Source organism: Lagenorhynchus albirostris, chromosome 16, assembly GCF_949774975.1.
Source record: "Lagenorhynchus albirostris chromosome 16, mLagAlb1.1, whole genome shotgun sequence".
NCBI classification, from domain to species: domain Eukaryota; kingdom Metazoa; phylum Chordata; class Mammalia; order Artiodactyla; family Delphinidae; genus Lagenorhynchus; species Lagenorhynchus albirostris.
Window position 1 is genome coordinate 26423475 of NC_083110.1, and position 18091 is coordinate 26441565.

Here is an 18091-nt window from a genome sequence, read left to right on the forward strand (position 1 = left end):
TTTAACACAAATATAGATCAATGGAACAGGATAGAAAGCCTAGAGATAAACCCATGCACATATGGTCACCTTATCTTTGATAAAGGAGGCAAGAATATACAATGGAGAAAAGACAGCCTCTTCAATAAGTGGTGCTGGGAAAACTGCACAGCTACAGGTAAAAGAATGAAATTAGAACACTCCCTAACACTATACACAAAAATAAACGCAAAATGGATTAAAGACCTAAATGTAAGGCCAGACACTATAAAACTCTTAGAGGAAAACATAGGCAGAACACTCTATGACATAAATCACAGCAAGATCCTATTTGACCCACTTCCTAGAGAAATGGAAATGAAAACAAAAATAAACAAATGGGACCTAATGAAACTTAAAAGCTTTTGCACAGCAAAGGAAACCATAAACAAGACGAAAAGACAACTCTCAGAATGGGAGAAAATATTTGCTAACGAAGCAACTGACAAAGAATTAATCTCCAAAATATACAAGCAGCTCATGCAGCTCAATATCAAAAAAACATACAACCCAATCCAAAAATGTGCAGAAGACCTAAATAGACATTTCTCCAAAGAAGATATACAGGTTGCCAACAAACACATGAAAGGATGCTCAACATCACTAATCATTAGAGAAATGCAAATCCAAACTACAGTGAGGTATCACCTCACACCGGTCACAATGGCCATCATCAAAAAATCTACAAACAATAAATGCTGGAGAGGGTGTGGAGAAAAGGGAACCCTCTTGCACTGTTGGTGGGAATGTAAATTGATACAGCCACTATGGAGAACAGTATGGAGGTTCCTTAAAAAACTAAAAATAGAACTACCATACGACCCAGCAATCCCACTACTGGGCATATACCCTGAGAAAACCATAATTCGAAAAGAGTCATGTACCACAATGTTCATTGCAGCTCTATTTACAATAGCCAGGACATGGAAGCAACCTAAGTGTCCATCAACAGATGAATCGATAAAGAAGATGTGGCACATATATACAAGGGAATATTACTCAGCCATAAAAAGAAACAAAATTGAGTCATTTGTAGTGAGGCGGATGGACCTAGAGTCTGTCATACAGAGTGAAGTAAGTCAGAAAGAGAAAAACAAATACCGTATGTTAATACATATATATGGAATCTAAAAATTTTAAAAAATGGTTATGATGAACCTAGGGGCAGGACAGGAATAGAGACGCAGATGTAGAGAATGGACTTTAGGACACAGGGAGGGGGAAGGGTAAGCTGGGACGAAGTGAGAGAGTGGCATGGACATATATACACTACCAAATGTAAAATAGCTAGCTAGTGGGAAGCAGCTGTATAGCACAGGGAGATCAGTTTGGTGCTTTGTGACCACCTAAAGGGGTGGGATATGGAGAGTGGGAGGGAGATGCAAGAGGGAGGAGATATGGGGATATATGTATATGTATAACTGATTCACTTTGTTATAAAGCAGAAACTAACACAGCATTGTAAAGCAATTATACTCCAATAAAGATGTTAAAAAATAGAAATTTAAAAATTAAAAAAAAATTTTTACAGAAAGAATTGTTTTTTTAATGGAAAAAACATTCTTTCACCCATATCGTTTAAGCAGCATCTTGAGTTCGTATGTGTGGCCTATAGGGTGAATATGTGCAACTCCAGGAACTCTTCATTCATTGCTGATAGGAATGCAGAGTGGTACAGCCACTTTGGAAAACAGTTCAGCAGTTTCTTACAAAACACAGTCCTACCATATGATCCAGCAGTCATGCTCCTTGGTTGCCCAAATGAGTTGAAGACTTATGTCCACATAAAAACCTGCACACAAATGTTTATAGCACTCTTTTCTTAATTGACAAAACTTAGAAGCAGCCAGGATATCCTTCAATAGGTGACTGGATAAACAAACTGTGGTATATCCGTACAATATTATTCAGTCATAAAAAGCAACGAGCTATCAAGCCATGAAAAGACACAGAGGAAACTCAAACAGCATGCTAAATGAAAGAATCCAATTTGAAAGGCCTACAAATTGTACAAATCCAACTATATGACATTCTGAAAAGGAAAAACTATGAAGACAGTAAAAATATCAGTGATTGTCAAGGGCTGAGGGGGGAGTGAGAGGGATGAATAGGTAGAGGACAGGAGTTTTTTGAACAGTAAAGCTATTCTGTGTGGTATTGTAATGGTGCATAACAAATCATTATACAGTTTCAAATCAAATAGAATGAATGACACTGAGTGAACCCTAACATAAACCATGGGCTTTCATGAATCATTATTGGCTCATTAATTGTAGCAAGGTACCAAACAAATGCAAGATGTTGATGATAGGGGAAACTGAGGGATGAGAAGATGAGAGGGTATACAGGAACCCTGTACTTTCTGTTAAATTTTTCTATAAACCTAAAACTTCTCTGAAAAATAGTCTATTAATTTAAAAAACAAAAAAGGCCAAAATGGAAAAACCTTTCTTCCACCCACCTCATTTTACCAATATCTTCAGTTTGTGTGTGTGCCTTTTGTTTCCCAGCTTCATCAGTTACAGTGTTCTGAGATGCTAAGGCCAGTGTCCTATGGCCAGTGACCTCACCATTTTTACCAAAAAGCTTGTTTTATTGATATCACATAATGACCATGCTGTCCAAGTAGAGTGATCCTTTCTGCTTACTTCTGTGAGGAATTCTCCCAGAATCTCTGCTAAGGAAACATTGGTCCTTGAATTTCCATTTCAAATGATGCAGACTGGTTTATTTGGCATGTGCTTTCTAAAGATAAAGACTTCATGTGGGGAAGAAAGATTGTGCTAAGGTTCCCTCAAAAACTCTCTTAAGATGCCTCCTCTAACACTGCCTGTGTTTCCTTAAGCCTAAGAGTACAGAAAGTAGTGAAGATCTTTAGTTTTGAGGAATCTTTCTAAGAGTGACCAATTTCATTGTACTTAACACTGATGCTTATATTGATTTACTTTGCAGAAAGCTCTGTTCCCAAGTGGCTACAATTATTAATAAACTCTAAAAGCATGAGTGGAAAACTGTCAGAATAAAATATCACTTAGCTGAAATTCTTGAATGCGTTGTTCTTAACCTTTCATCTGAATAGCTAAATGTCTTCATGTTATTCTTTAAAATAATGTTTATTGGCTTTTTTTCTGATTATAAAAGTAATATTGCTTATTATAGAATATTTAGGAAATAAACAGAAAATAAAAATCGTCTCTGAAATCTGGAAATGATAATTTTTCAGACACATAAGAATTTTGCTTTTTTACTGTTTTTAATAAACATGTTTCTAAAATGCATTGCAACGATTTGACCAAAGAGCAAAAATGTAAGAAAACACATGTAGGAATTTAATAAAGTCAGGATGAGTACAGGAGTACTCTGTACTATCTTCGCAACTCTTTTTTAAATCTAAAATTATTTCAAAATAAAATGTTTAAAAATGATAGGAACAGGGAGGATTGCTTAAGATATGGTAGTGGAACAAAAATATAACTCTTTGGGAAAAATGGAGGTTGATCACATCCCAATTATCATACTCAATATCTAGATGGTGTAAAAAAGTTAAATGAGCATAAGTGAACTAAAAGAAAATATAAGGTAATATTTATTTGACCTCATGGTATGGAAGACCTTTCTCAGCCTAAATTCAGTGGAAAAAATATTAAAGAAAAGATAAATATATTGATGTAACAATAGAAATAAAAGGCAAATGACGGGAAGTATTCACAACGTATGTAGTAGACAAACTGGGAGAATATCTCTTACAAATCAGTAAAAGAAGAGAAATACCCCAATAGGAAAATAGGTAAAAGCTGTCATCAGACAGTTCATAAAAACAAGAAATGCAAATGGTCAGTAGGCATACAAACAAAAAAAGTTTTCAACCTCCCTAATATACAAATAACTGTAAGTTAAAACAAGATTCTGCCTTTCACTTTTCAAATTATCAAACAGAATTCTTTTATAGCAAGACTGCTGTTGGGTATATACATTAATAAGATTATTTTGAAAAGGAGTTTGGCAATGTGGATATAAAGCCTTAAAATTAATTACCCTTAAAGAAATTTATCCTAAGGAAATTAAAATTTTTAAATGTGCACAATGATAAATGTTATTAAAATGTTATAAAAATATTCACTACAGTGTTAATTATGGTAGAAAACAAAATTGGAAAAAAACTATCCAAAAATAGGATTAAGTAAATTATGCTACATCCACATTTAAAATGCATGGTCTCGAAGAATATTTAAAGGTATGGGAAAATGTTTCTAATCTACTTTTTATTGCAGAATTAACACCTGTAAGCAGTAGAAGATACAACAGCACAAAAAGTAGATACATATATATATCATAGAAGTAGTGTATTTATATATAATGAAAAGTAAACATTGCTCCTACCCCAGTCCACTAATTTCCCTCCATGAGGTAGCTTTGGTTGCTAGTTTCTGTTGAATCCACCCAGAAATATCCTGTGCTTGTGCAAGTTTGTATATGAATACATATTCCCAGTTTTCATCGAATGAAAGTATACTGGGCTTACTGTTCAATCTCTTGATTTTTCATTTACTCATATCTTGGAGGTTGTTTCTTAGCAGCACATGAAGATCTAACTCATTCTATCTAGTTAACTGCTTTCTGTTATTCCATTGCCTGGATTTAACTAGTCCTCTCTTCAAATTGTTGGAGTTTTTTAAAACATAAACCGTGTAACCATATTTGATGATAATCAGAAAAACTAACTCATCCTTTTTACTGTGAATGTTGAATGAACAGTAATGGAGTCTACTGGGTTTTTAGTTCCAGCCACCATGAAAACTATTAGTGGAGGAACTATATGGAAAAGAAAAAAATGATCTGAAGACTTTGTTCATTTCCTTTTAAAATATCCCTAGCTCTTAAGTGTCTTCATTAAGGCTTTCATACCTACTGATGATATTTCTCAGTTCTCTGTAAATGACACTAGGAAAATTCTAAATGTTATATCTTTTCTACAGAAGCAACATGGAAGTTAGGAAATCACATTGCCTTTTGCCCGCACCAGCCATCCCACCTCTATGTGCTTTGAGGAAAAAACTAGCTTAGCACCTCATCACAGTTTAAATTATGTCTCAGACCTCGTCTCCAACACTGGATTCAGTTATACTAAAATTGATCACTCTCTTTATTATTTTTTTAACATCTTTATTGGAGTATAATTGCTTTACAATGTTGTGTTAGTTTCTGCTATATAACAAAGTGAATCAGCTGTATGTACATATATATCCCCATATCCCCTCCCTCCCCCCATCCCTCTCCCACCCCTCTAGGTGGTCACAAAGCACCAAGCTGATCTCCCTGTGGGATGCAGCTGCTTCCCACTAGCTGTCTGTTTTACATTTGGTAGTGTATGTATGTCAGTGCTACTCTCTCATTTCATCCCAGCTTACCCTTCCCCCTCCCCGTGTCCTCAAGTCCATTCTCTACATCGGCATCTTTATTCCTGTCCTGCCCTTAGGTTCTTCAGAACCAATTTTTTTTTTTGTAGATTGCATATATATATGTTAGCATACAGTATTCATTTTTCTCTTTCTGACTTACTTCACTCTGTATGACAGACTCTAGGTCCATCCACCTCGCTACAAATAACTCAATTTAATTTCTTTTTCTGGCTGAGTAATATTCCATTGTATATATGTGCCACATCTTCTTTATCCATTCATCTGTCGATGGCCACTTAGATGTCCTGGCTATTGTAAATAGAGCTGCAGTGAACATTGTGGTACATGACTCTTTTCGAATTATGGTTTTCTCAGGGTATATGCCTAGTAGTAGGATTGCTGGGCCATATGGTAGTTCTATTTTTAATTTTTTAAGGAACCTCCATGCTGTTCTCCATAGTGGCCGTATCAATTTACATTCCCACCAACAGTGCAGGAGGGTTCCCTTTTCTCCACACCCTCTCCAGCATTTATTGTTTGTAGATTTTTTGATGATGGCCATTCTGACTGGTGTGAGGTGATACCTCACTGTAGTTTGGATTTGCATTTCTCTAATGATTAGTGATGTTGAGCATCCTTTCATGTGTTTGTTGGCAACCTGTATATCTTCTTTGGAGAAATGTCTATTTAGGTCTTCTGCCATTTTTGGATTGGGTTGTTTGTTTTTTTGATATTGAGCTGCATGAGCTGCTTGTATATTTTGGAGATTAATTCTTTGTCAGTTGCTTCATTAGCAAATAATTTCTCCCATTCTGAGAGTTGTCTTTTCGTCTTGTTTATGGTTTCCTTTGCTGTGCAAAAGCTTTTAAGTTTCATTAGGTCCCATTTGTTTATTTTTGTTTTTATTTCCATTTCTCTAGGAGGTGGGTCAAATAGGATCTTGCTGTGATTTATGTCATAGAGTGTTCTGCCTATGTTTTCCTCTAAGAGTTTGATAGTGTCTGGCCTTACATTTAGGTCTTTAATCCATTTTGAGTTTATTTTTGTGTATGGTGTTAGGGAGTGTTCTAATTTCATTCTTTTACCTGTAGCTGTGCAGTTTTCCCAGCACCACTTATTGAAGAGGCTGTCTTTTCTCCATTGTATATTCTTGCCTCCTTTATCAAAGATAAGGTGACCATATGTGCGGACCACTCTCTTTAACATCAGTAAAAGAAAATTCCAAATGAAATTTACCAGAAGGTAATAAGCTGTACCAGTTGTTAATGGACAGAGGTTTATTCTGAGAGCTCTGGGTCTGTGATTGTTCTAGGATTCAAAGCCAGCTGATACTAGCCCTAGGAACCAAATTCAATGTCATTGAAGCCTTCACCTACCCTGTGCCTCAACAGCTGGAGACCTAAGGTCCGTGACTTGGCCTAAATTTGGGGAAAGTCTGAGAGGCCCTGGGATAAGCCTACCTGTAAAAGGATCAGAGGGGAGTTAGAGGTCACAGAGAGAATGAACCAAAGTAAAAAGGTAACAACAATTGCCTCAGTATATGAGTTCTTGATTTGGAAAACTACTGATATTTCTTGTTCTCCAGTGTTATGCCTCCTGTTCCTCTTCTCATGGCTGTGCTGAAAGGCATATATGCAGAGCCTTACCCTTCATTTTCAACATGATGTACTGACAAGGACCGTAAGCTAATCGCCCCTAAAAAGGAGCTTCTAAGGTGCTTTTTCATATTGAGTACACATGCCAAGTCAGTTATTTAAGATTTTACTTCTTGACTTCTTGTTAGGCCCAAAATCTTTAGTAAAAGAGTGCAAAATTCTTTTTTAAATTTATCTGCAAGCCGTATTTATCTGCTATAGTGTCTGCCAACCACACTTTTTATAATTCACCACATTCAGTGAATGAAATATGAATAAGCACTTTGTTTACTTACTGGCACAGAATTTGTATATATTAATAGCATATTGTCATTATTTGTATTTTTCCTACCTAAAAAATACTTTATTGGAATAGTATTCTAAAAATGCAGAGAACTTTTAAAAATTGGTGGGGGGGGGGCAGAGGAGACCAAAAATTCTATAGAAAAATAAGCAAAAGATCAGAATAAACAACTCACAGAAAGAGATTTGTTCTTTACACATATAAAAAGATGTTCAACCTCACCCATAGTAAGAAAAATGCAAATTAAAGTTACATTGAGATATTGTTTCTAACCCATCAGATTGGCAAAAATTCAGAAGCTTGGCAGTATTCTCTCTTATTGAGGCTGTGGGGAAGCAGACACCCTCAAACATGACTAGTGGAAATGCAAAACAGTTCAACCCCAAGGAGGGGGAATTTGGAAATATCTAACAAAACTGCTTATATATTTACCCTTCAACCCAGAAAATTCTACTTGTAGAAATTTATCCCAAAGATAACACACACACACCCAACAACACAAAAATATGTATGCAAAATGTTATTCATTACAGAATTATTTATAATTTCAAAGCATTAGAAACTATGTGAACATTCACACATAGGAGATGGAGTGAATAAACTATGGTATATCCATACAATATGGTGCTATGCAGCTGTAAAAAAGAATGAGGAGAATCTCTATGTATAAATATGCAGTGATTTCCAGGTGGTGTTTTAAGTGAAAAAAGCAAAGTGCAAAAGGGCATGTATTCTATGCTACCCTCCTTTTGTGTAAGAAAGAAGAGGAAATAAAATGCACATATATCTGCTTACCTTTACAAAAATAAACACAGGAAGACAAACCAGAAAACAGTGAAATTGGATACATACATTGGGGACGGGCACAGAGGGGCACAGTGTAAAAGGAAGTGACACTTCTCTGAGTATACCTTTTTTAGAGTTTTTACTTGGAAACATGTTAATATTCTACATATTTTTAAAGACACATTAAATTAACAAGGATGAAAGTAGGGAACGGAAACTGAAAGCAAACTGCCCAACATTTTTTTCAGTCTTAAGTAAAGTGAACCATTCTAAAGTGGAGTAAAAAAAGAGAACCAATCTAAAGAGCAGACTGAACACAGTATTTGAGTACATTGGAGAACAGCAAACCAATTCCAAACTCTTTTTAGTAAATTTGGGTTTTCGTAGAATAAAGTGGTGAAGCAATTTTGAAGCTGTTTTAAGAGTTATTTCAAAACTGAGCCAATTGTGGATCAACTTATACTCCAATTAAAAAAAAAACTAAAAAAAAAAAAAACTGAGCCAGTAAATAAATGTGTTGATATTGTTGGGAGCTAGGGTTTTCACTATAGAAGAAAGTACAAAATCATGATAATGGAAGGGGGGAAGGTAAGAAAGAACTCTGTGGGGATGGACTGGAATTGGAAATATTGGTGTCAACTCAATTTCTAAAATAGTTCTGTGTATATATGTATATACATATGTACACATTTATGTGTGTAAGTATGTATATCTGTGCATGTGTGTACATGCATACTTCCTAGCTCAATTCACTGACAGAGTCCAAAAGCAAAGAATGCACTTACCACCCACACTTTGATCTCTAATACTAATCCACCCTGATAGGAAATAGGTATCCTTGGAAAAATGGCTGATTCCAGGGCTGGGATAGGGTGGGTTTAAGAGCCCAGAACATAATGCCAGAAAGTAAGGAAGTGCTCAAAAATAGTGTGAGGGCAGGTCCAAGGACACCTGAGCCAACTTGAAGGTGCTCCTACTGGCAAAAAGTGGGGCATTTTGAGCACCAAATTAAAGGCTGTCATGAATTATAAACCATTGATTAAAAAACAAAAGTCTGGGCTTCCCTGGTGGCACAGTGGTTGAGACTCTGCCTGCCGATGCAGGGGATGCGGGTTCGTGCCCCGGTCCAGGAGGATCCCACATGCCGCGGAGCGGCTGGGCCCGTGAGCTATGGCCGCTGAGCCTGCACGTCCGGAGCCTGTGCTCCGCAACGGGAGAGGCCACAACAGTAAGAGGCCCGCGTACCGCAAAAAAACAAACGAACAAAAACAAACAAACAAAAAAGTCTGTGCTCCTTATTGATAAATAAATAGATTAAAAATAATAAATGGGAGAAAAGGTAAGCTCTTGCATATAGTAAAATGCCAGAAGCTGACTGGTAAATGTGAAAGGAGTGCTGGAGTTAGAAAATCATCACAGTTTAAGTTGCTTCCGTTAATAATCATGAGTGAATACTAAATCTGGGAGAAGGGATTGGGATTTTTGATGGGGAGTAGCATATTTGCATGGTATTAAACTGTCTACCAACAGGCTCCCTGTTAGATGCAAGGGAAATAGGACAACACCTTGATCAGGTGATCAAAATTGTCACCAATGAACAGCAGCCAGACATAATATGCTCTTAAATGTGTGATACCCTGAGAAGAATAACATAATTTTTCTAGTATTCTGGCCAGGAACGCATAGTCTGAATTAATCATGAGGAAATACCAAACAAACCAAAATGAGAATCACTCTATTAAATACAGAGTAGCGGAAGACTGTATTCTTTGTAAATGTCCTTCTCACAAAAGTCAAAGAAAGACTGAGGAAATGTTCAAGATAAAGGAGACTAAAAATATGACAAATCCTAGACTAAATTCTATCCTAGAAGGAAGAAAAATGCTATAAAGGACATTATTGGGTCATTGACAAAACTGGAATACGGACAGTCGATTAGATAACAGTATTCTAACAGCGTTACTGAAGTTGGTGACTATGGTTATGTAAGAGAATAGCCTTATTCTCAGGGAAGACACATAGATATATTTAAAGGTAAAGGGAGATGACAGATGCAACTTCCTCTCAAATAGTTAGGGGGAAAATTGTACAAAAAGAGAGCATGTGCACAGAAGGAACAAAATGTTGACAATAAGTGCATCCAGGTAAAGGATATGTGGGTACTATTTGCATTGTTTTTATTCCTACAAGTTTTCTCTGAATTTGAAGTTATTTCCAAATACAGTTTTTTAAAAGTACATTTTAGACCAGCTAATAATTAAAATCTAAACTTAAAAAATTATATTGCAAAACATTATGCTAAGTGAAATAAGCCAGACACAAAAGGCCACATATTGCATGATCCTACTCACGTGAAGTACCCAGAGTAGGCAAATTCATAGAAACAGGAAGAATAGCAGTTACCAGAGGCCAGGAGTAGGGGGAATGGAGAGTTTAATGAGTATAGTTTCTGTTGGAGGGATGAAAAGTTCTGGAAATCGATAGAGGTGATGGTTACACAACATTGCAAAATGTACTTAATGCCATGAATTGTACACTTAAAAATGGTCAAAATGGTAATTTTTAGATTATGTATATTTTACACAATAAAAAATGTATCTTGGGAATGTTTAATTCCTATTATAAAAGGATTTCCTATGATTCTTTAATATAATATAATATAAGGGAGCTTTAATATAAGCTCTCTTTATTTAAACTATTTTATACAACTTTTGAAGATTCACACCAGCTACTTTATGAAGGTTCCACTTAAAATTGATTGTATAACTTCTGTAGTTCATCTCAGTTCGTTTTTTAAAATAGATTATTAAAGAACTGATATTCACCTGGGGCAAAGGTCTTAGCTTTTTTCTGCATCCAGGTTTTCCACTTGTCAAAGAAAATGTCTCTTCAGGGGACTTCAATCATCAGCTTGCTCTTCTCTTAGAAAGAGGATGCTGGTATTTAGGCTTCACAAAAATATTTCATAAACATAAGCTTTCTTTTCTCTCAAACATACCAGGAGGAATGAGGAAAACAGATGTTCCTTGTAAGTCTTCTGATAGACGTGTTTCCACTGTAAGCTGATCTGACTAAATTTGGCATCTGTTCCATTCACTGTGTGGGCTGAGCAGTTTAGTCTCACAGTTTGGCTGAAAGTTAATATCGACCTTTGACTGTTACCTGAAAACCCATTGATAAAATACTCTTACTAAACCTCTTGAGAGAGTGATTTCACTTTCTAAGCAAACGTCTTCAAAATACATCACTCCATTAACCAAATTAATTATTCTTTGGTTGGGCGTACTTATTTATTTTATTGGATACAGAGCATTCCCCAAATCTGACAGGGAGAAGCCTGTGTGGTCAGAATGGTAGAAGAGAAAGAACATAAATCTCTTATAATGCTCTCTACAGGTCACTACACCACAGCTTTTAAATTAACCTTCACCCCCCAGCTGCCCAGGGGCTATGGGAGGGCCTAAAAGTCTGGCTACGGAGCAGTTTCTCATTATCATCTGTTCTTCTGAGTATTTGAATACTGCCACAGCAGCTCGGGTTTTCCTAAGAGGGAAGTAGCCCCAGATTCTTCTGTTCTTGACTATCTTATTTATAACTACAACAATTTTTTATATAGTTTTATTGCAGTATAATTGACATACAGTAAACTGCACATGTTTAAAGTGTACAGTTTTACAAATGTTGAATGATGTATACACCTATGAAACCATCACCATGGACATATCTACTGCTTCCATGCTACTTGAATTGTTTTCCAGTTTCGGGCTATTCCAAGTAAAGATGCTCTGAACATTCATTTACAGATCGTGGTATGGAAAAATGCTTTCCTTTACCTTGGGTTAAATACCTAGAAATAGAAAAACTGAGTCATATAGTAGGTGTATGTTTAACTTTTTAAGATGCAGATAAATGGTTTTCAAAAGGGGGCTTATCATTTTATAGTCTCACAATCAGTATATGAGAGTTTCAGTTGATCTGTACCCTTGTCAACACTTGGTTTGTCAGTCTTTTTAATTTTAGCCATTCTGGCGGGTGGGCAGTGGTATCTAATGGTGGCTTTAATTTGCGTTTCTCTAATGAATAATGATGTTGAACATCTTTTCATGTGCTTATTTGATATCTGTTTATCTTTGCTAAAGTGTTTGTTCAACACCGTTGCCCATTTTTTATTGGGTTGTTTCTTGTTATTGAAGTATAAATATGTTTAATTTGGCAAAGTCAAAATTATTTTTTCTCTCATAAAAGTTTATACTTTTGGGCTTCCCTGGTGGTGCAGTGGTTGAGAGTCCGCCTACCGGGGCATGGGTTCATGCCCCGGTCTGGGAAGATCCCACATGCCACGGAGCGGCTGGGCCCGGGAGCCATGGCTGCTGAGCCTGCGTGTCTGGAGCCTGTGCTCCGCAACGGGAGAGGCCACAACAGTGAGAGGCCCACGTACCGCAAAAAAAAAAAAGAAAAGTTTATACTTTTTATGTCTTAAGAGATCTTTGGCAAGTCCAAAATCACTAAGATTTCCTCCTAAGTTTTCTTCTCAGAGTTTTATGGTTTTAGCTCTTACATTTAGACGTATGTTTCATTTCAAGTTAATTTTTGTGGTTGATGTGAGGAAGAGTAGAAGTGGGGGCTTTTGTTTTTGTTTTTTTTCCACATATGGCCATCCAGCTCTTCTAAGAACATTTGTTTAAAAGATTACCCTTTCTTCATTGAATTACTTAATACCTTTGTAAAAATCAACCGACCATATAGAAGTAGGTTTATTTCTGGACCGTCTATTCAGTTGCATTGATTTGTCTATCTTTATGCCATAATGTCTCAATTATTGTAGTTCTGTAATAAGTTTTTTAATCAAGTAGTCTTCTTTTCAAAGTTGTGTTTTGATTAGTCTAAGTTCTTTGCATTTCCACATAAATTGTAGAATCAGCTTGTCAGTTTCTGTTAGAAAAGTCTGCTAGAATTTTGGTTGATATTACATTGAATCAGTAGAGCTGATAACAATATTGAATCTTCTGATCTCTGCACACTTTATATCTATTCATTTACTTAGCTTTTTAAAATTTCTCTCAGCATTGTTGTTTTGTTTTCTCAGCACTGTTTTGTCATTTGCAGTGTAAATAAATGTCTTACCTTTTGTCATATTTAGCCCTAGGTATTTCACATATTTGATGGTATGGTGAATAGTATTTTTAATATCAATTTTGCTGGCATATACAATTGCTATATATACACATTACTAGTACAGAAATCCAATTGATTTTTGCATAGTGATTTTGTATCCTGCAGTTTTACTAAACTCACTTAGTAGCTCTAGTAACTTTTTTCTAGATTCCATAGGATTTTCTACATAGACCAGGATTTATCAGTCTCGGCATTATTGACATCATAGGATATTTAACAGCATCCCTGGGCTCTACCCACTAGTTGCCAGTAGCACCCTCTGCTGCAGGTTTGACAACCAAGAACGTCTCCAGACATTGGCAGTTTTGCCCCCCAGAAAACATTTGGCATTGTTGAGAACCGTAGACATAGACAGTCATGCCATCTGCAAATGAAGACAGTTTTACTTCATTTTCAGTCTTGATGCTTTTTCTTCTTTCTTCTGTTTGCCATATTGCACTGGCTAGGGTCTCCAGTACAATGTTTAAGAACAAACTTTCTTTCCTTGTTCTCAATTCTAAGGGAAAAACATTCCATCATCCACCATTAAGAATGATATTAAATGCAAGTTTTTCACAAGTGCCCTTTATGAGGTTGAGGAAGTTCCCTTCTATTCCTAGTTTGCTGAAAGTTTTTTTTTAGAAACTGATCTTGGATTTTGTCAGATGCTTTTTCGGCATCTGTGAAGATGATCTTATGGTTTTCTTAGTTAGTGTGGTAGATTACATTGATTGGTTTTTGAATGTTAAATCAACCTTGTATTTCTGGGATAAATGCTGGCTGATTATGATTTATTATCTTTTTAAAAATATACTACTGGATTGGATTTGTAAAATATTTGCATCTTTTCTGATTTTGGTATCAGTAATGCTGGCCTCAAATAATGAGTTGTGAAGTATTCTCTCCTTTTCAGTTTTCTGAATAGTTTGTATAGCATTGACATTATTTTTCTTCCTTAAATATTTGGTAGAATTCAACCAGTGACACCATCTGAACCTGGAATTTTCTTTATTTTTGTGCTTTTAATGTGCTTTTTAATTATAAAATCAAATATTTAATAGCTAGAAGGCTCTTCAGGTTATCTATTTCTTCCTGAGTGAGCTTTGATAGTTTGTGTCTCTCTCCAGAAGTTTGTCCAGTTTAACTGGTCAGATCTATTGGCATAAAGTTGTTAATGTTTCCTTATTATCCTTTTAGCGTGTGTAGATGCTATAGTGATGTCATATCTCTTATTACCAATATTGGCAATTTATAGCTCCCCTCTTTTTTTCCTGATCCGTCTGTGTAGATGTTTAATTTTATCCTACTTTGACTCCCAATTCCATCTTCTCAAGTCAGTGAAGCTGTCAGGCTCTGCCTAGGCTTTCCTTCCATGTGTTGTGGCCTGGTAACTTTTGCAGTTTACCTCATTTGTTTCCCTTCTTTCATGGATCTTTTGTGGCTGATGTACAATATTTGAAAAACTTTGTTGCATGTGCTTTGTTTTTATTTTAAAGTTGTTTCTGGGCTTCCCTGGTGGCGCAGTGGTTGAGAGTCTGCCTGCCGATGCAGGGGACACGGGTTCGTGCCCCGGTCTGGGAAGATCCCACATGCCGCGGAGTGGCTGGGTCCGTGAGCCATGGCTGCTGAGCCTGTGCGTCCGGAGCCTGTGCTCCGCAACGGGAGAGGCCACAACAGTGAGAGACCCGGGTACTGCAAAAAAATAAATAAATAAAAAAGTTGTTTCAGGAAAAAGGGTAAATCTGGTTCCTTTTATTTCATGTTGGTCAGAAGCAGAAGGCCTGTTTCCTACCTTACCATATTTATTTTAATGTCAAGCCCGTCCATGGTGCTTGACTATAGAAATTATTTCGCTGTTACTTCTGGGAGTGAAAGAGATATAAGGTCATTCATAACTTTTCAACTCTCAAATTTGTTCTTGGAGAGATATCCAGATATTTTTGCCAAATAGCAATTTTCTAGGAATAACATCAATACAGAAGGAATCCAGAGAGATAGGCAGAGGCATAACTAATAATTTCTCAGCTGTAAAGACCCAATATAATATTATTTGGCCAGTATTTCTTACTTATAACCTTTTAATCTCAGAGTTAAAGTCTCCTTATCAAGGAAAGCATGATAGTTTAGGCTTAGAAAGACTAGGTTGACTTGGTGGTGAGTTGTCACATCCCGACTTGAGCTCTTTAAAAGAGCTCTTTCTTTAAAAGAAATATTAGGAAAGAACTCTCTAACCCTAGAGGTTTGACACTTCACTTTCAAGACTGAAAAAAGGCATAGGTATGTAGACCATTTTTCGTTCTGACCCATATGACATTTCTGATGCTGTTACACAATACTCATGTATTTCCCTTTTGTCTGTGTTCCAGGTTTTCTGTCTCAGCTGGTCTCTGACAAGCCCCTGACTGAATGCATCCGTGCTGGCCACTATGCAGCAAGTGTCATAATTAGGCGGACTGGCTGCACCTTTCCTGAGAAGCCAGACTTCCACTGATGAAAAAGCAGGAAACCGCAGCCCAGGAGTACAGACGCTGCCCTGATGGCTTCCTGAGAGTTCCCATATTAATAAAGAAGAAAATTAAATGCTACCTTTCCTACTATAATAATGTTCATCTTAATTTAGAGGGTACAGTAGTACACACTAGAATCTTTATTCTCTCAGCAACCTAAAATCGGAGGTTTATTTCCATAGTTTGATAGTGCCACTTAAATGTCAATTAAACAGGAATATAACATCTCAATAGAAATTTTGTTTCATTTTTATTACTTTGTAAATTCATGTGTACTTAGTAAAGTGATCATTTTTTTACATTTCTGCTTTGAATGCAGACGCAATTTAATATGATAGATTTTTTAAAGGAATTAAAGATAATATCAGTATATAAATCTTTAGCTTTTATACAAGTATATTTAATTCAGAAGTGTGTGTACACATATATACACACATATGTTCATATATGTACCACATATATACATGATAAATGGTTAAATAAGGTACAGAAATATTTATCTTGCCAAGTTATGCCAAGTAATTTCTTCAGTGTGTACTCAAACATGTAATAAACTTTGGATAATTAAATAATTTGCCAAATTATAAGCTATATTACAATATTCAAGTCATAATCTTATATTTACTTATGGTACTCTGTAATTTGATACAAATAAAAACTTGTCATATGGGACTTTTTTTCTGTCTTTGCCCTGTGCTCTGCAAACTAAGGAAGAAAGATCATTGTTTAATCCTGGGTCCTGAAATAATGTCTGTTTTGTTGATGGAGACAGAAAGAACAACATAACACATTGAAAAATAACTTAGTATTAGAGACCAGTAAGCCACTGTTTTTTTGTTTTGTTTTGTTTTTGTTTTTGCGGTACTTGGGCCTCTCACTGTTGTGGCCTCTCCCATTGCAGAGCACAGGCTCCGGACGCGCAGGCTCAGCGGCCATGGCTCACGGGCCCAGCCGCTCCACAGCATGTGGGATCTTCCCGGACTGGGGCACGAACCCGTGTCCCCTGCATTGGCAGGCGGACTCTCAACCACTGTGCCACCAGGGAAGTCCCAAGCCACTGTTTTAAGGAAGACAAAATGGTGTAATAGAACCTCCAGGAAATTCCCTGGCAGTCCAGTGGTTAGAACTCCATGCTTCCACTGCAGGGGGCACGGGTTCAATCCCTGGTCGGGGAACTAAGATCCCACATGCTGTGCAATGTGGCCAAAAAAAAAAAAAAATCTCTAAAAAAAAAAGAACCTCTGGAGTCAGACTTAACTACCTTGATATGACCTTGGGCAAATTACTCAGCCTCTTTGAACTTCAACTTCCTTTCTATAAAATGGGATCATAACCCCTGTACAAGGTCATTGAGATAATTTGAGAGAGAATACTAAGTATAAACTGCTTGTTACAAGTCTAATAAGTACCTGCTGTTGTTATCATTATGATTATTGTTGAAGAAAAAAAAAGATAGTTATAAACTGAATTCAAAGCATTCAGGTTTTTGTTTTGTTTGTGTTTAAGTAAACTTTTAGGTCTCCTATGCTTGTTTATCTTTATCATTGTTGAGAGATAATTCATATACCATAAAATTTTTCATTTTAAAGTATACAATACAGTGGGCTTTAGTATATTCACAAAGCTGTGCAGCGGTCACCAATATCTAAATCAAGAACACTTGCATCACCCCAAAAGGAAACCCAATTCTCCCCATTCTCTGGTAACCGCTAAACTATTTTCTGACTCTATAGATTTGCCTATTCTTGATATTCATAAAAATGGAGTCATGTGTTCTTTTGTGTCTTGCTTCTTTCACTTAGCATGTTTTCAAAGTTTGCCCACCCTAGGACATTTTCAGTACTTCTTATTATTGTCAAATAATATTTCTTTAGATATACCATATTTTGTTTATCCATTCATGATGTACATTTCAGTTGTTAACACTTTTGGGCTATTATGAGTCATGCTTCTATTAACAATCACATACAGGTTTTTTATGTGGATGTATGTTTTCAGTTCTTTTAGGTATATACATAGGAGTAGAATTGCTGGATCACATGGTAACCGTACGCTTAACTTTTTGAGAAACTGCCAAACTTTTTTCCAAAGGGACTGCATCATCTTGCCTTCTCACTAACATGGTTTGAGGGTTTCAATTTTTTCACACCCTTGCCAACATTTGATACTCTCTGTTTGATTATAGCCATCTTGGAGGGTATGAAGTGCTATCTCATTGTGGTTTTAAATATATTTATTTTATTTATTTATTTTTGGCTGCGTTGGGTCTTCGTTGTTGTGCACAGGCTT

At 36.3% G+C, this 18091-nt stretch overlaps 1 protein-coding gene across 9 annotated transcripts in view; it reads left to right on the plus strand.

Moving 5' to 3' along the window:
* ADK (adenosine kinase) overlaps positions 1-17084 on the plus strand; it is a 484687-nt gene extending 467603 nt beyond the window's left edge. For 4 of the 9 annotated variants that reach the window (XM_060126259.1, XM_060126257.1, XM_060126258.1 and 1 more), the window contains one exon: positions 15662-17080. In XM_060126259.1, the coding sequence (XP_059982242.1) occupies positions 15662-15786 (125 nt within the window). In that variant the 3' untranslated portion in view covers positions 15787-17080. Of the gene's footprint in view, positions 1-15661 lie in introns of all 9 variants that reach the window. The other 5 variants (XM_060126260.1, XM_060126255.1, XM_060126256.1 and 2 more) reach the window with 4 other exon arrangements.
* Positions 17085-18091: the final 1007 nt, after the last annotated feature.